Source organism: Aquarana catesbeiana, linkage group LG07 (genome assembly GCF_042186555.1).
Source record: "Aquarana catesbeiana isolate 2022-GZ linkage group LG07, ASM4218655v1, whole genome shotgun sequence".
Lineage (NCBI taxonomy): Eukaryota > Metazoa > Chordata > Amphibia > Anura > Ranidae > Aquarana > Aquarana catesbeiana.
The window spans coordinates 295,992,904-296,018,552 of NC_133330.1; the positions used below are offsets into that span (position 1 = coordinate 295,992,904).

The window sequence follows — 25,649 nt, forward strand, 5'->3', positions numbered from 1 at the left end:
AGACAACATACTGTTCGGCGCTTCAGGTCTTGGTTACAGATTGCCCTCTCTGTCCTTCTAAGAATTGAGTCCCCTACCACCAGAATCTGTCTTTCCTTTCCCTTTGCTGCCCCCCCACTCTCACTGGAGGAGTTCTTCCCCTGGCAGCTAGGAGAGTCCCTCATCTCCAGCAGTGCTGGTCCTTGACTGGTTACACCAATGTCACTCAATGGAGCGTACTTATTGGGATGCTCCAGTCCTGGATCGGCCTCCCTGGCACTTCCCCCTCTACCCCTCCTGACTGTCACCCATCTACTCTTTGCTAGTGCCTGCACCTCTTTGTCTCCACCCGCCTCTGTGCTGGCCCCTGCCGGCACCTGCCGTGTACGTTCCTGGCTCACCTTTAGTATGGAGGGACTTCTCAGTGCTGACAGTTGCTTCCCCAGATTCAGAACCTGGGCTTCCAGGGAAACAATGTGCTTACATTTTGCACAGCAGTATTCGCCCTCGATCGGATGATCAAGGAACGCATACATGCGGCAAGATGTACAAAGAGTCGCCTCTCCACACCCGCCGGGCATCGTACCTATTAAATTTAGTGAGGATTTGGGGATTTTACCCTGTCCAAATTACCTAACAACTAGCTTCCTGGCACTAATACTTAAGACAATACACAGGTACACGACAAGACAATACACAGGTACACAATACACAAGTACTAACGATCCACACACACTACTCAGACAACACTCAGATACTCACACTACACAGGTACTATGACCCCTGTTATAACCTCCTGTTTTAAACTCTTGTTTTTAACTCCCACTTAATCCAGCTCCACTTACACCAAGCTCCACAGCTTCAAACTGAGCACGCTCAGACTGAGTCCTACAACAAGTTAAATAGGCACCTGTAAGCAATTAACCACACCCCTTAATTGATAGACTGATGAAACAAGAAAAAAAAAAAAAAGCTATTTAAAAAGTGACAGCAAAAGGCAAATTAAAAACAATATAAAGGGGGACAGTACAATTACAATACAGTTCAATACAGAAGGAGTAGGAGGGCCCTGCTCATGGTACTTACAATCTTAAGGGAGGGGGAGGTAGTAAAAAACATAATGGCTGCAGAGGATGACTCAGGTACAGTTCTTAGGTGGAGGTGGGATAGGCTTCCCTGAATAAATGAGTTTTAAAGATTCGCCTAAAGGCGGACAGGGTGGGAGCTGACTGGACATACTGGGGCAGGGAGTTCCAGTGGATGGGAGAGGCTCTGGATAAATCCTGGAGGTGAGCATGGGAGGCGGTAACAAGGGAGCTAGAGAGCAGGAGGTCCATGTTAGGAGCGGAGAGGATGATTTGGGTGATATTTGCAGAGGAGGTTGGTGATGTAGCTGGAATGGCGATGTTGTGGATGGCCTTGTATGTTGTGGTTAGTATTTTGAATTTTATACAGTGGGGTAGGTGAAGCCAGTGAAGAGATTGGCAGAGAGAGCATAAAATGATAAAACCACCTCTATCATACTCAGACAAGATCTGTAAAGATGCCCTGGTGGATGCTTAATTATATCTCATCAACTGGTATATTCTGGCAATTCAAAAAATAGTTTCAAATGCAAATGGTAATGAAAAACTTTAATTGTACCATAAATATTGTGCAAAACAAGCATGGCTTCATTTGATAATGGAGCATCTATTAGTTGTAAACATTATACTGTATATCCATTTCGGTATATTTTCGGTATAGACCGGTACTGATAAACTGTACTTACTTTGCTTCAGTTTGTGAATGAACAAGAAGCTCTGTACAGAGCTATTCCTGTCCATTCATTCTGTGCAGCTGTTGCTGTCTGATCCTGTTAAGAACATTCCCTTCATCTGTAATATTTTTGTTTAGTAAATGCCCTGTCCGTGAGATTGTAAGCTTTCGCCCAGCAATGCCTTGTCTTGAATTGTACTGTAACTGTACTGTTATATTTAATTTTGAAAAGTGCTGTGCAAACTGTTGGTGCTATATATATCCTGTATAATATTACCAACAATTTACAGATTTTCTAGTTCCACCCAGCAGAGGCATAACTAGAACCTTCAGGGCCCCGGTACATGAAACCAAAAAGGGCCCCCTTAACCTGGTCCCTCCCCTCCCTTTACTCCTGTTGTGGGGCCTTTTATTACCATCCCACAGTGGGACCCTTTCACAGGTTCTGCAGTGTGCCCCCTTTCTGCCGTCTTGGGCCCCCCACGATGGTGGAATGCCAGGGCCCCATCGTAAGTGCAACCTTTGCGACCCTGGTAGTTCCGCCACTGGTGTCAGTATTTTTTTATTGTTTTCTACTCCTGTTTTGTCCAAAGATTGAAGCGGTTAACCCCAAAAGTTTAGAGACAGGAAGAGGACCGGCATTGCTACAGTGAAAATTTCTCTAGGATTTAGCTCCGTTCTCATACTTCATTACAAGTGAGTAATGTGATCTTAATCGGTTTACACAGTTTCAAGGGTTGCCAGAGGAGGCTAAACTGTTATATATTTAGGTTTTATCTGGCCCATTTAAAATGAATAGGCTGCTTAATGCAATGCACATTAAATGTGTGATACGGCATGTTAAACACGCAACGTTACTACAACGCTCTTATGTGAACGGGCCTGTAATTTGCCCTTCTAATATAGACAATTTCTTTCTTTCTGATGATAATTATAATGATCACACATACTGATCTAATATGTTGTAATATACTGTACATACTTTGTTCTAATTTCCCTATTTGTGCATATGCAACATTCACTGCACCAAAGCGGTGGGTCAAACTAGCCAACTGCCCAGGGTTTTTGTCATTTAGTCATATAGGGGCCCAACTTGTATTTTTGCTGAGGGCCCATTCTATCTTAAAATGGTTGTGCATTCCATAAATATCTCTTGTTATTTGTTGGCAGTCATTACTGTGGCAGATTTACTAAAACTGGAGCACTCAGAATCTATGCAGCTGTGCATAGTAACCAATCAGCTTCTCACTTCAGCTTGTTCCATTAAGCTTTCACAATAAAACCTGGAAGCTGATTGGTTACTATGCACAGATGTACCAGATTTAGTAAATCTACCCAATTGTGTATCTTCCTATCCCCTGTACATTATTAGCTGGTGCCCGGTGAAGGTAGTAAGGGTATGTGCTTATTACTGAGGTTACTCTGCAATTTTATCAAATATCAGACCACATTATGGTACCTCTAGACATATTTGCAATTTTTTAGCAGAAAGATCTGTAACACTTGCCATGCTTCATGTTGTGTTGCATTCTTAAGATATATCCAGGCCTATTTGTGTTTAGTCCAGTCAAGTGATCACATCTAATAACAATTTACGGAATGGCGACGTAATTGCACACAAGGTCCTTTAAAACATATGTAAATGTACCTGTGAAGTGTTTGACAAATGCACTTGAGAACCTGCATGCTGGGATCCAAGCTGTGTTTTGTAAATTTGAAATTCATGTGACTTTACCACATAGGACACATTGATTTCACTTGTAGAAATAAATGTTTCCATAAAATGTATGTCTACATATCGTAAGGACAGTAAAAGAAATTAGAAATTAAAGTGGCTCTAAAGCCTGAGGGTTGTTTACCTTCATGCATTATATGCGTGAAGGTTAAAAACCTTCTGTTTCCAGCTCCCTCCTCAGCCCCCCCTCCCCTCCCGATGCTTACCTAAGCCCCATCTTGATCCAGGGATGTGCACAAGAGCCGAGGCTCTCCCAGGTCTCTCTCTCCTCATTGGTTGAAATGCAGCAGCAGGAGCCATTAACTACCGCTGCTGTCAATCACTGCCAGTGAGTAGAAAGCAGGGGATGGGGCTGAGATGCACTCTGTGTCTTATGGACACCCAGACATTCACCAAAACAAGAAAAGAAAGTAATAAACAATATACTGTATGACTGACCCTTGTAAGATTTACTAGTTCACGTCCTGCTTTTGTGTGGTTTCACCTTTCCCTTAAAGTAGACTTCCGAGATAAACCTAACAAATCTTAAAATGCCCCCCCCCCCCCCCCCCAACACCTATTCTAGCTAAGCTGTGTAAGAAAGATGTATATACTTACCTATTTTCTCTATGTCAGCCAGCACCGGTTGCAGTAGAGAGGAAAGAGTGCTCCACGTTGGTTGGTGATGCCTGGGAGTGGTGACGTCACCCATAAGCTTCCTATGGCCCATCTGTTGTCACCACACTCTTTTCCCTTGCAGCCGCCACTGGCTGACACGCGACTTAGGGCTAATAGGCCAATATATATATATATATATATATATATATATATATATATATATATATATATATAAATATGTGTTTAGGCAAGTGGAGAAACAGGCTGAAGCAATCCAGAGACTAAAGTGCCAGGTCCAGGAGCCGGGAAGCTAAACGCTACCACAAACCCAAAGCCCTGGGTTTATATAGTTACATAGTTACATAGTAGGTGAGGTTGAAAAAAGACACAAGTCCATCAAGTCCAACCTATGTGTGATTATGTGTCAGTATTACATTGTATATCCTTGTATGTTGTGGTCATTCAGGTGCTTATCTAATAGTTTCTTGAAGCTATCGATGCTCTCCGCTGAGACCACCGCCTGTGGAAGGGAATTCCACATCCTTGCTGCTCTTACAGTAAAGAACCCTCTACGTAGTTTATAGTTAAACCTCTTTTCTTCTAATTTTAATGAGTGGCCACGAGTCTTGTTAAACTCTCTTCTGCAAAAAAGTTTTATTTCTATTGTAGGGTCACCAGTACGGTATTTGTATATTGAAATCATATCCCCTCTCAAACGTCTCTTCTCCAGAGAGAATAAGTTCAGTGCTTGCAACCTATCCTCATAACTAAGATCCTCCAAACCCTTTATTAGCTTTGTTGCCCTTCTTTGTACTCGCTCCATTTCCAGTACATCCTTCCTGAGGACTGGTGCCCAGAACTGGACAGCATACTCTAGGTGCGGCTGGACCAGAGTCTTGTAGAGTGGGAGAATTATCGTTTTATCTCTGGAGTTGATCCCCTTTTTAATGCATGCCAATATTCTGTTTGCTTTGTTAGCAGCAGCTTGGCATTGCATGCCATTCCTGAGCCTATCATCTACTAGGACCCCCAGGTCCTTTTCCATCCTAGATTCCCCCAGAGGTTCTCTCCCCAGTGTATAGATTGCATTCATATTTTTGCCACCCAAATGCATTATTTTACATTTTTCTACATTGAACCTCATTTGCCATGTAGTTGCCCACCCCATTAATTTGTTGAGATCTTCTTTCAAGGTTTCCACATCCTGCGGAGAAGTTATTGCCCTGCTTAGCTTAGTATCGTCTGCAAATACAGAGATTGAACTGTTTATCCCATCCTCCAGGTCGTTTGTGAACAAATTAAATAGGATTGGTCCCAGCACAGAACCCTGGGGAACCCCACTACCCACCCCCGACCATTCCGAGTACTCCCCATTTATCACCACCCTCTGAACTCGCCCTTGTAGCCAGTTTTCAATCCAGGTACTCACCATATGGTCCATGCCAACGGACCTTAATTTGTACAATAAACGTTTATGGGGAACTGTGTCAAATGCTTTTGCAAAATCCAGATACACCACGTCTACGGGCCTTCCTTTATCTAGATCGCAACTCACCTCCTCATAGAAGGTTAGTAGATTTGTTTGGCAAGAACGATTCTTCATGAATCCATGCTGATTACTGCTAATGATACTGTTCTCATTACTAAAATCTTGTATATAGTCCCTTATCATCCCCTCCAAGAGTTTACATACTATTGATGTTAGGCTAACTGGTCTGTAATTCCCAGGGATGTATTTTGGGCCCTTTTTAAATATTGGTGCTACATTGGCTTTTTTCCAATCAGCTGGTACCATTCCAGTCAGTATACTGTCAGGAAAAATTAGGAACAACGGTCTGGCAATCACTTGACTGAGTTCCCTAAGTACCCTCGGATGCAAGCCATCTGGTCCCGGTGATTTATTAATGTTAAGCTTCTCAAGTCTAATTTTAATTCTGTCCTCTGTTAACCATGGAGGTGCTTCCTGTGTTGTGTCATGAGGATAAACTTTTCTCTTAGATTGTAAGCTCTAAGTGAGCAGGGCCCTCTGATTCCTACTGTATCAAATTGTATTGTATTTGTACTGTCTACCCTCAAGTTGTAAAGCGCTACGTAAACTGTTGGCGCTATATAAATATTGTATAATAATAATAATAATAAACACTGCAGTTTTGGTTACTGAAGCCCCCCGATTCACTCGTGAAGACTGAGGAGAAGAATAAATTCAATACTTTCGCCATCTCCTCATCCTTTGTAACCAGATGTCGTTCCTCATTCTTTATGGGGCCAATATGGTCTGTCCTCCCTTTTTTACTGTTTACATACTTAAAGAATTTCTTGGGATTTTTTTTGCTCTCCTCCGCTATGTGTCTTTCATGTTCTATCTTAGCTGTCCTAATTGCACCCTTACATTTCTTGTTGCATTCTTTATAAAGACTGAATGTTGAATGAATGATGTTCAAACAGAGCACCAGAGGGCGTAGGCCATTCAGGGCAGAGGAGGCAGAACAGGCAACAAGGACGCTGCCCACAGTTGACCAGTAAGAGTAGAAGAGGCCTTGGCTGCAGTCCAGGGCCTGTTGCCTGGCTACTGACACTCAGGCCAGGAAAGAAAGAAAAGTTGAGCTGGCGGGAAGCACATGTCTCATGCTCATAAAAACCCTGTCTTCGAGTATAATATTTATATGGTATCAATCTAAATGTAAACTTGATTTATAGGTTTCTTTATAATACTACAAAGAGGACAGTTTTTATATTCTACTTTATCCAAGGTGTTTGTGATTCATTCGAAACCACTGTAATTTACACCCAGTGGACCATATATGTTGCATGTGCTCACATCTGCTAACTATAACCTGTCATAATCAACTCAACTAAAACCTGATTATATATACATGTGAATCCCATGCCAGATACTCTTACCATCAAAATGTGGTTGTAATCTTGTAGAGAGACAAATATATCTGGGATTATCATTCCAACATCACCTTTCATGATACATTAAAAATTGAGGATTTGCTCATATAAAGCTGCTAACTCAATTTGTGTTCCAGTATACAGTAGATCACAGTGATATATAATTTATATTATGTGTTAGGGGTACAGATCGGTCTTTGCTATTTTTGAAAAAATGAAACTTTATAACAAATTTATTATATGCCTCCTTTGTATATTTGTCTTTTGATATTATAACTGTGAATGATCCAAATTCCTTGTGGAATCCTGAAAGGAAGATTTACACATTATATTTACCTATGTATGATTGTCTAGGGTACTTCCTTATGACAATGATATAGCGATAACTAGAGATAAAGAGACAGAAATAAAGAGAAAACTGATACAACATTCTATATGCAAGTCTAGGTAGACTATTATGACCTTCACAAGGGGTTCCTTTAAAGTGTTTTCAGTTCAAGGTGGTCTTTTTTTGGCTACTTTATCTCTTGTAACAAGGAATACAGTATATATTTTTTTGTACTTTTCTCCTTAAATATATACACAGTATATGGTTGAAAAAATTCCATAAAAAATATTTGACAAGGATTCCAGCCATCCCTTGCTTTATTAAAGAAAAGCATTTTTATTTCAGTCTGTGTTGCTGTTGGAAGGAGATAGACACAAGCGTCTACTAAGTGTAGCAATGTGATAACCTTAATAAGGGTAAAAGAATATTACTCACAAAAGAAATACAAACTTAAGCATGTAGCGCAGGAAAATGGGTCCTTGCCAACACGAATCACGGTCCACATCTGCCTAAAGATGGGATCCCAACTGTCAGGAGCTTCCGGGGCTCTCAGTGCTTACTAGGTCCGTGAAACACAAGGCCCAGTGGATGTGATGCAAGAACATGACGACCCGTTTGCAGGCCATTTCTGTTTTTGTTGTGTTCCTGTTGGAAAATTCCCCTTGCATATTGTCTGGTAAAGCATGACAGGGGTAAATCTCCTTAAAGCGAAGTTAACACCTTGGAGCCGGCGCCTCCCGGCCCTTTAAGGAGGCAGGGTTTATGATCATGTGACCGCCGTGGTTGGCTGTCATGGCAATCACATCTGAAAGCTCCTGATCGCAACAGTTTTCTGTTAGCCTCCAGTAACTGTTCTGGGCGTGCATTCTCAGCACAGCTGTATTTGCACGAATGCACGCAAATATGTGGCTGCACTGCGCCAAGGCCCACCCAGCCGAGAGGCCTCATATTTGCGTGCGGCTGGCATACAGAGGTGAAACTCTAAGATACTTACATATCCTTCAACATTCCTACGTCTTTCACCAACATTTTCTACCTGACTTCTTTCAGGTGCCGAGCTGCAGCTGTTTTCATTGGCCAGAGCAAAATGATGTCTGCAGGCACAAGAGTGCAGTCATCCTGACACAAAGATCCTCTGCAGAAAGTAAACTGAGCTGCTCTTGCATGTCTCTTCTCCAATAATGAGCTTGCCTGCTCCTAGTTTTTGAAAGCAGGACTTTAGTTCTGCTTTAACACAGCCCAAGAAAGCAGTAAAATTAGACAGAGGTTCTAACTCTTCCCCACTCTATCCAAAACTAAGAAAAAATACATAGACTTCAAAATAAAAAAATATATAGTTTTATATAATATTTAAAGTGGTTTTAAACCCAGATAGTTCTCCCATGTCTAAATGGGGTATAACATTAGCTTTCCATGAAAAGTTTGAATTCTGACATTTTTGGGTCACAACTTTTTTTTTTAAGCTGTAGCAGGTCACATGTCCTGGTGGCATCGCTTCACCTTTTTCAGGCCCTCCTTCTCAGGCCATATGAAGCGTAACAGGGCTGTCAGTCAAGGGTCTGTACCACAGGCAGAAATGCCTGCAGGAAGGATCAGATTCTTGACTGACTCCACTCCACTTCAAATGGCCTGGAGGGTCTAAAAAAGCTGAAACAATTTCACCGGGACATGTGACCCGCTCCTGCTTAGCCCTGCCCTTGACCCGAGTCATATTGACATAGGCAGTTATGGGATTTCCTCTACAGTAAGCCATGAGTAGACATGTCTTACTTAAGAGAGAGAAGTAAGCGCATTGTGGTCGTAACGCAGAGGCTTTATGAGCCCACAGATCGTTGCCACCAGAAACAAGGAACTTTAGATGACTACCAGGTTCAACAACTAATTTACTTATAGGGGAAGATTTTATAACAAGACAAAGAACACAAAGACATTACAATATTTATAAGAACGGTTTTACTTTTTTAAAATTTATATTTAATGACAATTTGTGTGAAAATTGTAGGTAAACTAGCCTTTCTGATAATAGCTGCCTTGTATTTAAACAGGGCAAAAGGTTCATAAGGAATAAAGCATGCTACTTATGAGCTGGTACATCTTGTGACACAAGACAAGTTTTATTAGATGAAAATAATCCAATATCCTACAGAAATGGTCATCTCACAGATGCATCCCCATACTAAGAGCATGACAAATGTGCACTATACACTGAGCTAATTCCTTTTTATTTGCACAAGCAGATGGTTCATGCCATGGGACCAAAGGCCAGTGATCTACAGGTTTTAGAGCTGCACTGGAACCTCTAAAATAGAACAAAGGCAGAGTTTAGATTTCCATTAATAGCAGTAAATAAATCTTAAGGCTTGCTAGAAATATTAAGAAAAAAAATAAAAGTGTGTATGTATTAATTGACATATATATTAATAAAATGTATTTATTAGTAATATTTTTACATGTAGTATAGTCACAGTTTGTAAAGGTAGGAGATTATGCAGTGGGGTTTTTGCCAGAATTTTGGTGTGGTTGATTTAATATTCTAAAAACTAACATTATATGTATTGCCTATTGACTGTTTATGTTATTATATGTATTGCAACTTACTATTCATAGATACTGTGACTGCATTCATTTTAATTTTTCAGGCTTTTTTTCTTTGTTTTCACCTGGTTAATCTACAAGTTACATACGAGATGGTATAAAAAAAAAGTTTCAAGACTAGCTCTGTTTACAAGAATGTACTTTATTTATCTACATTTACACACTATCACCTTCAAAAATATCCCCTTACACAGCGATACAGTGCTCCCAGCATTCCTGCCACTTCTGGAATGTGTCCTGGAAGTCTTCTTTTTGAAGTGCGTCAAGCACCTTCTGCTGTTCACGCTGGATCTCCACAATGGTGTCAAAATGGTGACCTTTGAGCTGGATCTTCAGCTAATTGCAGCACCACCATAAACTTGACAAATCATGTCAAACGTCCCTGTGGTAGAGTTGCCCAGTTTCACGCAGAATTTCATGTCTGCTTTTTGTTCTAACTTTTCCACGATGAAATAGCAGAAGTGGTAACGCACGTGGTCAGAATAGCATCAGTTGCACAGCTCCCGATGTACACAGGAGGCAAAACTAGTCCTGAAACTTTTTGATACCACCTCGTACTTCATGTCTTATGTCGTGTACACACGAGCGGAATTTCCGTTGGAAAATCTTGGATGGTTTTTCTGACGGAATTCCGCTCAAGCTTGTCTTGCATACACACGGTCACACCAAATTCCGACCGTCAAGAATGCGGCGACGTACAACACGCGCCACCCTTTGGGCTCCTTCTGCTAATCTCGTGTTTATCTCGTGTTAGTAGAAGTTTGGTGAGAGACGATTCATGCTTTTCAGACTCGTGCTTTTCAGTCCATTACTGCTCTTCAGTTTGTGCTTGTGGGTTTGTATCTGGTTTTCAGTGCGTGTAGTCAGTTCGTATCTGTTTTTCAGTGCGTTCTTGTCCACTCGTTTCTGATTTTCAGCTCGCTCTTCACAGGCCTTTCTGTTCTTCAGTGCGTTCTGTTAGTTCGTTCTGACCAGCCGACTGTTTTGAAGCCATGTTGCAGGTACGTACTCATCGTAGAGTTCGTGCTATGCGGGGGCTTGGTGTTGGGGTTCTTGCTTTGATTTTGTCAGCTCCATTGTAGTGCTTTACCTTAAACACCCCCTAAAATGTGTTCAAATGTTATTGTTGTCCTTAAATTCAGGCAGAGTGCCAGAGGCTTTTTTTGGGGGGTCCAAAACTCATTTATAACCCTCCCCCCCTAAAATGTTTCCAATGGGCCATCAGAGAGGGTGAGGAATCTGATAAGTGGACTTTATATTTTTGTCTTTCAATACTCCATAAAATAAATGTTATACTAATGTTAGCCAAGAATGTTTGTGTCTAATCTGCTTGCAATGTTATGTGCAAAAGTACTTTTTTTTTACTTTTTTGACTCCACGGTTTCCTTCAATGCCACAGGAATGGCAGACTGTGGCTTCCCAATTTGCTCTGCGTTGGGACTTTCCCAACTGCGGAGGGGCAATCGATGGGAAGCACGTCCACATCATCCCACCACCCACTCGGGGTCATGCTATTTTAACTACAAGGGGTTTCATAGTATTGTGTTGATGGCGGTGGTGTCATCGACATACGAGTTTCTCTATGTGGATGTGGAAAAGAATGGCCAGATGTCGGATGGTGGAGTCTTTGCCCAGACGGAGTTCTACACACACAAGTGGTGGCTTGGGATTGCCACCTGCAGAAGAGAACGTGGAAGGACTACCATTTGCTTTCATTGCTGATGAAGCATTTGGTCTGGGTGACACCTGATGAGGCCATTCCCCCAGAGGACCCTCACCCCGGAGAAGAGGGTTTTTAATTACCAGCTGGCCAGTGCCAGAAGAGTCGTGGAGAGTGCCTTTGGGATAATGGCCAGCCGGTTTCACCTATTTCTTACGGCAATAAATATGGCGCAGTAAAAACTGAACCACATAGTTCTAGCATGCTGCATACTTCACAACTTTTTAAAGAGAAATGCTCCGAATTATGTTGCCTCAGGTGGGCCTGAGGTCGAACTTCCAGAAACTACAATGACGGCCCTGGAAGCTGGCTGTCCTGGCTTGCCCCCCCAAGCGCCCGTGAAGTGCGTCAAAAATATGTTGATTATTTTATGGGTAGGGGGGCAATTGCTATGCCAGCAAAATTGTAATTATTTTAGATATTAAAAAAAAATTTGATCTGATAAAATCTTGATTTTGATTTACTGCTTGTGTTTCTTTTAGCTATCTCCTAGGTTCTCCTAGTGCACTTGTAGTGCCAAGTGGTTTTTCCATTATTAGATAACACCCATTGTCACTGTAAACACCAACTTAATACAAAAACTGAATCCAGTTGTTGAGTATAAAACCTTTTACTCCATGCACATTCACATGTGCGTTGTAATACATTTTTGGGTAAAAAAACAACATCTTGGTTTTATAAAGTTTTACCTTGAATATTTTTTTTAGTACATAAACAGGCATATTTCAAAACATAACATACACAACTCAGGAACTTACAAAGTTCAACATTGAAAAACTGAAGGTAATATCAGACATTATAGTGTCAAAAATGTGTTGATATTGCCTTCATCAGATGGGGTGATGTCACCCCTGTAAAAGCCAAATTTTGAAGATGCACACAAATTGGGAGTCAAACTGGGGATTTCCCTCCTGATCCCATGCCTAATGTCAACATGTGCTATCTCCCATCATGGGGGATCAATGGACATGTTTTGGGGGTGCAACCACTTCATCTCACCTACTTGAGTTACGAGGAAGGGGTTGCACCCACAAAACGCATATATTGATATCCCCTGATGGCAGATAGCACATGTTGACACACTGTGTGCATCTTCAAAATTTGGCTTTTAATCTTGTTGTTATTTAGATTCTTCCTAGTACTTCAATCATGTTCTTCATTTCTTGTTCTATGTTATTCGTTTTTTGCTTGATGATGTCTAAATCCTGACTACAAAACATTATGTCCTGGATTAGCCTTTGTGCACTGTCACTCGTGAAATGAGGAGATTGTTCTTCCACATCATACACATCACCTAAAAGAAAAAATACACACCATGTATTATAAATATGAAGGCATACATCTATCACCTGAATCTGTGGTCTCAGACACTCACCTGTTGTGACAGTTTCAACCACCTCTCCTTCCTCCACATCCTTTGGTTGTGGTGTCTTCCGTTCCCCTTCTTCAGGAGATGGGGGGTTCCTGGTGTCCTCAGATGTCCGGAGTCTTTTCTCCCCTATGAGAATGAAACAAAAGGTATACTTAGCACACCGATATTTGAGGCCAGAAATAGCAATTTGAAACCTTGCTTGGAAGTGGGGTACAGTTGTCTGTTTTGGCAGAGTTCCAAGCTGAAGACATGCTTTTTTTTCCCTTACCAAAGCTGGAATACTTACCTTTTTTGGACAAGTTTCACACATGGAGACACCACTTTTTAGAAGTACTTTCTTGATCCTTCTGTACTGATCCTGCTCCCTCAATTTCAGGTCTGAGCAGCGTTTCCTCAAATGCTCCTTGGATCGTCATACCCCAAAATTCCTGTGCAGACTCTTCATAACTTTATACATTTGGGTTTAGGTAAGGTCCATACTTCCCGTCATAGTCGGCCCTCTTCAAGATGTCCACCATCTCCACCATCTCTACAAAGGCCATATTTGAGGCCTTAAATCTCCTACCGGATCGGGATGTTTCTGGCTCTGGGCTTTCCTCCTCGTTACTGCTATTACGCACCTGCTGTGTCTCCGCCATGTTCCTCTCCCACTGCAACAAAAGAGAAGGGGCGGGGAATATTCTAGAAAGAACATCAGGGGCGGGAGACGCGGGCGGAGTTTCACGCATGCGCAGTGTATATAAAGCTAACACGTTTGTGTCGTACGTACGATCTGTGAGTGGAGGAAGTGCCGATCATGAGAACGAAGGTAACATTTTAACTTGGGACATCAGTGGCCTATACTGATTCGAGATTGATTCCTATATTGGGATAAGATTAGGAGAGTTTAGCCTGATATTAGTGTTTTTGTCTTGTGTTTTGTCTTGCAGCAAATATGAAGCAATTCAAAGACCCTGAATTCATGGGCCAGTTCATAGACAGATACAGGGATATGAGAAATTTGTGGGAGGTTAAAAACCCCTTATATCAAAATAAACCAGCTAGGAAGGCACTGCTGGAGAAACTGCTGCAATTTGTGAAGACGCAGGTCCCCGACGCAGACATCGAGTTTGTGAAGAAAACTGGTAGCTTGAGAAGCACGTATAGGAAGGAGCTTAATAAGGTACAGGCTTCCGTGAAATCAGGAGCAGCAGCAAAGTCTGTGGTACTACAACAGGATGCGGTTTCTGGAAGACCAGATTGAAGCCAGGGAATCCCTTTCTACACTTCCATCCACCCTTCCCTCAACCCTTCCCTCAACCCCAGCTGAGGCTTCCGAGGACCAACCTGGGCCTTCCATCTTGGAAGGAGTTGAGGAGCCCAGCTGGAGCCAGATATAGTATTTTTTAACATATTTATTGTCCGAAAATTATTGTTGTTTACTACAGTGGGGCAAAAAAGTATTTGGTCAGCCACCAATTGTGCAAGTTCTCCCACTTAAAAAGATGAGAGAGGCCTGTAATTGTCATCATAGGTATACATCAACTACGAGAGACAAAATGTGGAAACAAATCCAGACAATCACATTGTCTGATTTTTTAAAGAATTTATTTGCAAATTATGGTGGAAAATGTGTGGTCACCTACAAACAAGCAAGATTTCTGGCTCTCACAGACCTGTATCTTCTTCTTTAAAAGGCTCCTCTGTCCTCCACTCATTGCCTGTATTAATGGCACCTGTTTGAACTTGTTATCAGTATAAAAGACACCTGCCCACAACCTCTAACAGTCACACTCCAAACTCCACTATGGTGAAGACCAAAGAGCTGTTGAAGGACACCAGAAACAAAATTGTAGACCTGCCCCAGGCTGGGAAGACTGAATCTGCAATAGGCAAGCAGCTTGATGTGAAGAAATCAACTGCGGGAGCAATAATTAGAAAATGGAAGACATACAAGACCACTGATAATCTCCCTCGATCTGGGGCTCCACGCAAGATCTCACCCGGTGGGGTCAAAATGATCACAAGAACGGTGAGCAAAAATCCCAGAACCACACGGGGGGACCTAGTGAATGACCTGCAGAGAGCTGGGACCAACGTAACAAAGGCTACCATCAGTAACACACTATGCCACCAGGGACTCAGATCCTGCAGTGCCAGATGTGTCCCCCTGCTTAAGCCAGTACATGTCCGGGCCTGTCTGAGGTTTGCTACAGAGCATTTGGATGATCCAGAAGAGGATTGGGAGAATGTCATATGGTCAGATGAAACCAAAGTAGAACTGTTTGGTAGAAACACAACTCGTGGTGTTTGGAGGAGAGAGAATGCTGAGTTGCAACAAAAGAACACCATACCTACTGTGAAGCATGGGGGTGGCAACATCATGCTTTGGGGCTGTTTCTCTGCAAAGGGAACAGGACTACTGATCCGTGTACATGAAAGAATGAATGGGGTCACGTATCGTGAGATTTTGAGTGCAAATCTCCTCCCATCAGCAAGGGCATTGAAGATGAAACGTGGCTGGGTCTTTCAGCATGACAATGATCCTAAACACACTGCCCGGGCAACGAAGGAGTGGCTTTGTAAGAAGCATTTCAAGGTCCTGGAGTGGCCTAGCCAGTCTCCAGATCTCAACCCCATAGAAAACCTTTGGAGGAAGTTGAAAGTCCGTGTTGCCCAGCGACAGCCCCAAAACATCACTACTCTAGAGGAGATCTGCATGGAGGAATGGGCCAACATACCAGCAACAGTGTGTGACAACCTTGTGAAGACTTACAGAAAACGTTTGACCTCTGTCATTGCCAACAAAGGATATATAACAAAGTATTGAGATGAACTTTTGATATTGACCAAATACTTATTTTCCACCATAATTTGCAAATAAATTCTTTCAAAAATCAGACAATGTGATTGTCTGGATTTGTTTCCACATTTTGTCTCTCATAGTTGAGGTATACCTATGATGACAATTACAGGCCTCTCTCATATTTTTAAGTGGGAGAACTTGCACAATTGGTGGGTGACTAAATACTTTTTTGCCCCACTGTAGATGTTATTGATTAAGCAAAAAGTGTTTGACATATCAGTAGACAGTAGGGGCCAAAAATGATTGGGACAAGAATGAAAAATGCTGGGCTCAGAATGATAGTCTTTTCTATTTATTAACATTCAATTTGCAACAGTCATGAGCTGAAAATTGTGTGTGATAAACCAAAAACTAAAACTATGTCCCCTTTTCATACACAGGAAGAACTCAGCCAGGACAAGGCTCTGGAATGTGGCAGACAGGAGGAGGCAGGGGTAAGTGTCAGCCAGGAGGAGGCGGGAGTAAGTGACAGCCAGGAGGTGGCCAGGCCCAGTAACCTCACCCAATTCCGCCTTACAACAAAAAGGGCCAGGTAGGGGAGTAACGTGGAGGAGGCAGCACTGGGCCTCATTAAGGATGCTAATGCGGCCCTGAAAACACCCCCCGACACTGAAGAGGCCTATGGATGCTATGCAGCTGCAAAATTGCAGCAAATGGAGGAGGGCCAACACCTCATGTTTGACAATATTATTTTTCAGGCCCTTCAGAAGGGGTTGAGGGGCTAAATTAGTGAAAACATGCACTTATGTGCGATCGCCCATCCTCCTCCTCCTCTTCCTGCCACAAGTCCACCTCCAGAGCCACAGCCTCCAAGGAAGGCTGCAGGGAAGCGTGGAGGGAAGGCTGCAAGGAAGACATGAAAGTGATGGCCTGGGTTCAGTCTGGTCTGACAGAAGACGCAGGCTGTTTGTAGTACCACAACCTGGGGACATATATGTCATCTGCTGCTGTTCCTGATCTCTGGGAGTCCTGGGCCAGACCGTGCTCCCTATTATATGGACTTCTCAGGCTACCAATTTTTAGTTACAAAGAGTTGATGTGTGCCCTGTGGTACAAAGGCTTTGCAAATGCGTTCCCTTCCTCTTTATTTTGTTATGAGCCAGAATAAATGGAGATTTTTTTATATGAAAATACTTGCCTATGTGTTTTTCTTCAAAAAGGACAGTTTCTTTGTGAGTAGGCAGGTACATGTCAAATTAACAAGGGACAACAACCAACCTCCTTGAGCTTTAAAAATACAAGATAATATTGTTGTTGTGGAAACTTGACACACACACAAAAAAAAAAATATGGAGATCATAACCAATCTATTAACCTTCTATGAGGAGGTGAGTTGCCATCTAGATAAAGGAAGGCCTGTAGACGTGGTGTATCTGGATTTTGCAAAAGCATTTGACACAGTTCCCCATAAACGTTTGCTGTACAAAATAAGGTGTGTTGGCATGGACCATAGGGTGAGTACATGGATTGAAAACTGGCTACAAGGGCGTGTTCAGAGGGTGGTGATAAATGGGGAGTACTCAGAATGGTCAGGGGTGGGTAGTGGGGTTCCCCAGGGTTCTGTGCTGGGACCAATCCTATTTAATTTGTTCATAAACGACCTGGAGGATGGGATAAACAGTTCAATTTCTGTATTTGCAGACGATACTAAGCTAAGCAGGGCAATAACTTCTCCGCAGGATGTGGAAATCTTGCAAAAAGACCTGAACAAATTAATGGGGTGGGCGACTACATGGCAAATGAGGTTTAATGTAGAAAAATGTAAAATAATGCATTTGGGTGGCAAAAATATGAATGCAATCTATACACTGGGGGGAGAACCTCTGGGGGAATCTAGGATGGAAAAGGACCTGGGGGTCCTAGTGGATGATAGGCTCAGCAATGGCATGCAATGCCAAGCTGCTGCTAATAAGGCAAACAGAATATTGGCATGCATTAAAAGGGGGATCAACTGCAGAGATAAAACGATAATTCTCCCGCTCTACAAGACTCTGGTCCGCCCGCACCTGGAGTATGCTGTCCAGTTCTGGGCACCAGTCCTCAGGAGGGACGTACTGGAAATGGAGCGAGTACAAAGAAGGGCAACAAAGCTAATAAAGGGTCTGGAGGATCTTAGTTATGAGGAAAGGTTGCGAGCACTGAACTTATTCTCTCTGGAGAAGAGACGCTTGAGAGGGGATATGATTTCAATTTACAAATACTGTACTGGTGACCCCACAATAGGGATAAAACTTTTTCGCAGAAGAGAGTTTAATAAGACTCGTGGCCACTCATTACAATTAGAAGAAAAGAGGTTTAACCTTAAACTACGTAGAGGGTTCTTTACTGCAGTGTTTCTCAACTCCAGTCCTCAAGGCGCCCCAACAGGTCATGTTTTCAGTATTTCCCTTAGATGAAACAGCTGTGGTAATTACTAAGGCAGTGAAACTGATCAAATCACCTGTGCAAAATAATGGAGAGCCTGAAAACATGACCTGTTGGGGCGCCTTGAGGACTGGAGTTGAGAAACACTGCTTTACTGTAAGAGCGGCAAGGATGTGGAATTCCCTTCCACAGGCGGTGGTCTCAGCGGGGAGCATTGATAGCTTCAAGAAACTATTAGATAATCACCTGAATGACCGCAATATACAGGGATATGTAATGTAATACTGACACATAATCACACACATAGGTTGGACTTGATGGACTTGTGTCTTTTTTCAACCTCACCTACTATGTAACTATGTAACTATGTAACTAGAAAATAATTTAAAAAACAGGAGATCTTGATTAAGAGGACAGGCGAATAAAAAAATAATCTCCTATTTTCTTTGTTTTCATAACATACTGTAGATGTTTAAATGAACAAGCGGAGGCTAGAAACTGATTGGTTACTATGCAGAGCTGCCCCAAATTCTGTTTGCTTTTAGTAAATTTCCACGACAATGTTTTGAAAGATTTAATTAATTTTAAGTACTAAAAAAGTACATTTAACATGTAAGTAAAAAAAAAAAAAGACTCCGGCAACAACAGGGTTAAGGCACTGGACTTTGCAGTACCCTGTTATATTGAGGCTAGTTTAGTTTATTTTCTTGAGTGTTTGTGTATATATGTTTATTTCCTTTTTATGTGAATTTGATTTTAATTTTGTATTGTCGCTTCCCATTTATTTTGCATATATATATTTTTTTTTGCTATTTTTAGTTTTTGGGAAAAAAAAAAACATAAAATAATGATTTTAATAAGGGGCTCTTTTTGGAATAAGCACAGGTGTATGATAGCTGAAAAGACCTTCTTTGATTCTCAGGAAACATATAAAGCCATTGCAGCAATGAAAATCACTCTAATTTCCCCTTCCACCAATGTATTTGGACCAAATAGTTGCACCGAAATCTCCCAAATTTTGACGAAACTTAGGGGATGTGAGAACTCAAAATTCTGCTCATCCGTAAATGCCATTGCTTTGTGGGAGCTGAGTTTTTTTTCTGATTCAGAGCACATCCTGAAGTCGATAGACTACAGAGAGGCACCTGGTCCTGGCATGTGAAGTGTGAAAATGTTATAGGAGAGTACATTTATTTTTTAATAGAGGGTTGACAAATTTCTAAAATTATAACGGTGTTTTATGAGACCATTTAGTTTAAAATAGCAGTTTGTGAGCTTAAATAACAGAAATGGAAAGTATGTATTTGAAAAAAGACTGTCTTACTGGTATCTAGCAGGAAAGCCAGCAGATAGTAAGGTATCATTACAGAGCATTTAGTGGCATATAGTTCGCATCTCACAATGAACCATATGGGCTTTCAAATTCTTACAGCATACATTATTTATCAAGCCTAAGGATCCATTTTAACCCCATTACTTTGAAGCTTCCTGTTTTTTTTCAACTATACTACTTTCCATTTAGGATAATGGATAGTGGCCTGTTGATAAGGGGGCTCTAATGGCTTACTAAGGCTGTGTGTGTGATCTCATCGGACTCATTGGGGAATGAAGCTAGCATCAGCACAACCGCAAAAAGCAATTACAGGAGCCTAGCCATCAATATGCAAACCTCCTTTAATCGGTACGTTCTATGGCCTACGATAAAAGCGTAACAATAATATTGTTTGCAAATTGCAACTTTAAACTTTTTTATTTTTATTTATCCCAAAGTGGTTTTAATCTAATAGATTATGGACTCTGCCATTAAAGTCGGTACAGTGAAAGGCTCAATGTGCTGCTGCTTTATGTGCTTCAAAGTAACTGTGATGAAAAGTCAGACATTATCGCTCATTATTACATCATCTGAATGCAAATGGCGTTTGCGTTTAAGAAAACCTGTCATTTAGTAATACACGTAAGACTGTTAAAGGTAGGAAGGACAGGCACTTAATTCTCTTATGGTGCATTAAAATAATATACACCAATCAGCCATAGCATTATGATCACGGATAGGTAAAGTGAATAACATAGATTATCTTGTTGAAATGGCATCTGAAAGTAGGTGGGATTTATTAAACAAGGGAAAGAGAAACAACAGGAGCAAGGGCCACCATAGTGTAGTATTAAAAAAACAAACACTTTACTAAAACATAGTAAGTTGCACTCACAAGAGCAAGTAATTCCGCGTACACACGAGCGGACTTTTCGACCGGACTGGTTTGACGGTCTATCCGGGGACTTCCGACGGACCTTTTTGAACAAATGTACATGCCTACACACGATCACGTGAAGGACTCGGTCCGTCGGACCAGTCCAGTCGGAAAGTCCGCTCTTGCATATGCGGCATAAGAGACAGGTGGAAGTGAAAAGATTTACAGCACCGGCCGGGGCTCGGCGTCCAACCATGAGGGAAACCAACAGTTGACAGCCAAAGAGATGGTGTTGGTTGTTGGGTGTTGCTGTATAGAAGCCTGGACTCATCTGTCTAATCAGAAAGCAGCTGCAATGGCAGGGATCGTACTGGTGCCAATATCACTCAAGGAGCATGCGCAGCCAATGAAGCATTTCCAGGTGTACCTGCCTCTTCATCACTATCTGAACAGCAAATGAACATGTTATGTGAACATGTTGTCCCTGAAGTTGATGTGTTGAAGGCAGAAAAAAAGGGCAAGCTTAGGGATTTGAGCGATTTGTAATGGCTAGATGACTGGGTCAGAGCAACTCCAAAATTGCAGCTCTTGTGGGATGTTCCTGGTCTGCAGTGGTCAGGATCTACCAAAAGTGATTAATTGAAGGACATTCATTGAAAACTGACCGACTGGTGATAGGGTCATGAGCTGTCAAGGCTCATTGGTGCACGTGGGTAGTGAAGGCTGGGCCCTGGAAAAAGTTATGTCTGGTTTGGATAGAAAGGTGTCAGAACACACAGTGCATCACAGTTTATTGTGTATGGGTCTGTGTAGGCACAGACCGGTCAGGGTGCCCATGCTGACCCATGTCTACAGCCAAAAGCTCCTACAATTTGCACATAAGCATCAGAACTGGACCACGGAGCAATGGAAGAAGGTGGCCTGATCTGATGTATTAAAATAGTTTGAGGAACACAACGATGAGTTTGAGGTGTTGACCTGGCCTCTAAATTCTCAAGATCTCAATCCAATCAAGCATATGTAGGATGTTTTGGAGTAACAGGTCCAAATCCATGGAGGCATCACCTCACAACTTAGAGGACTTAAGTGATCTGCTACTGATGGCTTGGTGAGGTGACAGATACCACAGTATACCTTCTGAGGTCTAGTGGGATCCATGCCTCGATGGGTTATGGTGTGTGGTCATGGTGTTGTGGCTGATGGGTGTATATGCTTCGAAGATGGTAATGTCTTTTATGTTTGTTTAATTTTTCACATGTTTTTCTTAGGTTTTTAAAATCAGTTCTGTGCGTAGGCGATCTTTATTGCTGTATGTAACCCTGCTGGAAAGATGCACCCTATTTGTTCTCTATTGACTATTTTCACTGGGACTAGGGATGAGCCGAACACCCCCCAGTTTGGTTCGCACCAGAACATGCGAACAGGCAAAAAAATTTACGAACAAGTAAAAACTGTTAAAGTCTATGGGACACGAACATGAAAAATCAAAAGTGCTAATTTTAAAGGCTTATATGCAAGTTATTTGCATAAAGTGTTTTGGGACCTGGGTCCTTCTCCAGGGGCCATGTATCAATGCCAAAAACAGTTTTAAAAATGGCAGTTTTTTCAGGAACAGTGATTTTAATAATGCTTAAAGTGAAACAATAAAAATGAAATATTCCTTTAAATACCATGCCTGGGGGGTGTCCTTAGTATGCCTGTAAAGTAGCGCATCTTTCCTGTGTTTAGAACAATACCACAGCAAAATTACATTTCTAAAGGAAAAAATCTAATCTAAAACTGCTTGTGGCTGTAATGTATTGTTGGATCCCGGCAATATAGATAAAAATCATTGACACTTTTTTTGGTGAATGAGTAGAGGTACAATGTACTCGATACCTATTCACATAATGGGGGGGGCAGGATCTGGGGGTCCCCTTGTTAAAGGGGACTTCCAGATTCCAATAAGCCTTTTGCCAGACCCCCACAACCACAGGGCAAGGGTTGTGGGGATGAGGCCCTTGTCCCCATCAACATGGGGACAAGGTGCTTTAGGGGGGACCCCAAAGCATCCTCCCCATGTTGAGGACATGCCAGGCCTGCCAGGTTGCATGCTCGGATAAGGGTCTAATATAGATTTTGGGGGGACCCCTACACCATTTTTTTTTATTTTGGTGCAGGGTTCCCCTTAATATCCATACCAGACCTGAAGGGCCTAGTATGGTTTATGGGGGGACCCCCATGCCTTTTTTTTAAAATTTTGATGCAGGGTTCCCCTTAACATTCATACCAGACCCAAAGGGCCTGTTAATGGACTGGGGGGGAACCCATGCCGTTTTTTACAATGATTTTTATCTGTTGCCAGGATGCGACAATTCATTACAACCGCAAGCAGTTTTAAATTATTTTTTTCCTTTAGAAATATCATTTTGCTGTGGTATTGTTCTAAACATGGAAAATGCGCTACTTTACAAGCATACTAAGGAGACCCCCCAAGCACGATATTTAAAGGAATATTTCATTTTTACTTTAAGCATTATTAAAATAACTGCTCCTGAAAAAACGTCCATTTTAAAAACTTTTTTTTGCATTGATACATGTCCCCTCGGGCAGGTCCCCAGGTCCCCATACACTTTTTATGGCAATAACTTGCATATTAGCCTTTAAAATAAACACTTTTGGTTTTTCATGTTGGTGTCCCATAGACTTTAATGTTAATGTTTGGTGTTCGGCCAACAGGCGAGCACCTAATATTTGAGTCGAACTTATGTTCGACTCGAACATCAGGCTCATCCCTAACTGGGAATGAAATTTAGGGAAAGTTCAACATTTTATGTTGCCACAAAAACAGGAGTAGAAGGGAAATCGTCAAATATGGACAAGTATTTTGGTGGCACTTGTCTAACAGAGGAGTTCCCTCCTTTGGTGATATATATATATATATATATATATATATATATATATATATATATAATTTTTTTTTTTCCTTATGTGTAAAGAACAGCAATTAACCACTTCAGCCCCGGAAGAATTTGCCCCCTTAATGACCAGGCCATTTTTTGCAATACGGCACTGCGTTGTTTTAACTGACAATTGCGTGGTCGTGCAACGCTGTACCCAAACAAAATTGACGTCCTTTTTTACCCACAAATAGAGCGCCCCTCTGGCAGAACACAATAGCTCAGCAGGCTGTACTAACATCATATTTTTAGTGCAGCGGCTCTGACTTGAGCTGTCAGTTTGTTTTGAACGAAAAAAAAAAAACTAGTAATGTGTACAGGGCTTTAGTATCACAGTAACAAGATCAGACATCATAAGGGGATGAGAGACACCGCATACCACTAGCTCAACAGGTGGAGAAAAATGTGAACAGCCCCAGCCTTGAGGCCGTTCACATTCCTCCTGGTGTGCAGTGTTTCTTATCTCCTCATGCTTCATTCTGGATCAAGCATAAGAAAGCATGCATCCTTACTAGCAGAACATCTTGAGTGGCACTATAAGTGGTTAAAAGATTAGACATCATATCTGTAGAAGGCTCCTAGAGACTGGGTGGATAGGATAAAAGAGACAGTTTGCACTAACACACCATAACTGCATATGGCCTGTACTGTGAACTTTGAAGAGCTCTATTTCTCACTTGACCACTGCAACGCACTTGCTTATCTTATGCAGCCTCAATTGGCCTCATGGGTTGACCAGACTATACTACAAACAGTTTGGGACATTATATAAGACGCATGCACCCATGCGACTCCATCCCTATATATATGTCCTCCTGGCATCACCAACAAGGTAAATCACCACAGGTTCTACCTATATTCTTAGCACGACCATGTTAATAAGACCTACCCCAAAAATAAGACCTAGCGTTATTTTCCAGGAGGGCTGGAATATAAGCCCTACCCCAAAAATGAGCCCTAGTTTAAAATGCTTGAAAAATCCTATAATCCACTCTATTACAGTAGTATATAATGTACAATGTGTGTGTTTCTGTAATATAATTGCGGGGAAGAGAGCTCCGGCGGGTCACAGAAGCGCAGAGCGGCACTATAACGTAGGTATTTGGCACAATTATATTAAAGAAACACACACATTTTTACAAGCATTTTAACTCAGTTCACACTGGAGATTCCTGTCAGGCAGGGAGAGAGAGGGGGGGAGAAGACAGCATGATACATGGTAAGACCTACCCCAAAAACAAGCACTACTGTGTCTTTTGTTGGCAAAATGAATAAAATACCCAGGCTTATTTTCGGGGAAACACGGTATGTCTTTCTTTCCCTTTTGGTTTCTGCATCATCTAGGTTGTGTTTCTTTCCTTTCTTTCTTTCTTTCTTTCTTTCTTTTTCTTTCTTTCTTTCTTTCTCATACTCGGTTGTTTTTTGAGTATTTGCTCTTTCATTTATGCTTAGTTTTTCCCTTCATCTGACTTGGTTTATGGGTTTTTCACACTTCTCATCAATAATATTATACATTTAATATATACTACTGATTTTAATCCACAGAAGTGTTAGCTCACTGTCACCTATACTTGCACATTGTCTTTGGGGAATCCACAGTGCTCCCGGCCTGTCCACGTGTCTCTGTCTCAGCTCCCATGCCAGACATTGCGAGCAGCTCCGATCCTCTGTTAACATCTATGCAGTTGATGTGAGTATTTATAGGGATGCCCATTCTGTCCCATATACCCTTTACTTACCCTTATTATGTGGCTACAATACTATAAAATCTGGTTATGTCTCTTTATAGATCACCATTGTATTCACCCCTGAAGAGTTGGTATACCCCAATGAAATGCGTCGGCCCTACATAGATGCATGATGTCCACACAGATGATTTTATATGTTTTACATTGTTCCACTCAAGACTTTTAAATACCATTCAGCCCTTCCAGTGGCCAATGTTGTGTAGGACTTGTCTTCACCCCATGATATGCCAAAGTACCATGGCATCAATATGTACAATATCTCACAAAAGTGAGTATAACAGTGTAAATTTGCTGTCCACTCAAAATAACTCAACACACAGCCATTCATGTCTAAACCGCTGGCAACAAAAGAGAGTACACCCCTAAGTGTAAATGTCCACATTGGGCCCAATTAGCCATTTTCCCTCCATGGTGTCATGTGGTTCATTAGTGTTACAAGGTCTCAGGTGTAAATGGTGTTATCGCTCTCACTCTCTCACACTGGTCACTGGAAGTTCAACATGGTAACTCATGGCAAAGAAGTCTCTGAGGATCTAAAAAAAAGAATTGTTGCTCTACATAAAGATGACCTAGGCTATAAGAAGA

General features: G+C 41.8%; 1 protein-coding gene across 3 annotated transcripts in view; it reads left to right on the plus strand.

Moving 5' to 3' along the window:
* AGBL4 (AGBL carboxypeptidase 4) overlaps positions 1–25,649 on the plus strand; it is a 3,151,866-nt gene that overhangs the window by 341,350 nt on the left and 2,784,867 nt on the right. For 2 of the 3 annotated variants that reach the window (XM_073593575.1, XM_073593576.1), the window contains one exon: positions 16,205–16,258. The exons of the other annotated variant lie outside the window; for it this stretch is intronic. In XM_073593575.1, coding sequence (XP_073449676.1) covers positions 16,205–16,258 — 54 coding nt within the window. The remainder of the gene's footprint in view (positions 1–16,204; positions 16,259–25,649) is intronic. 3 annotated transcript variants of the gene reach the window in all.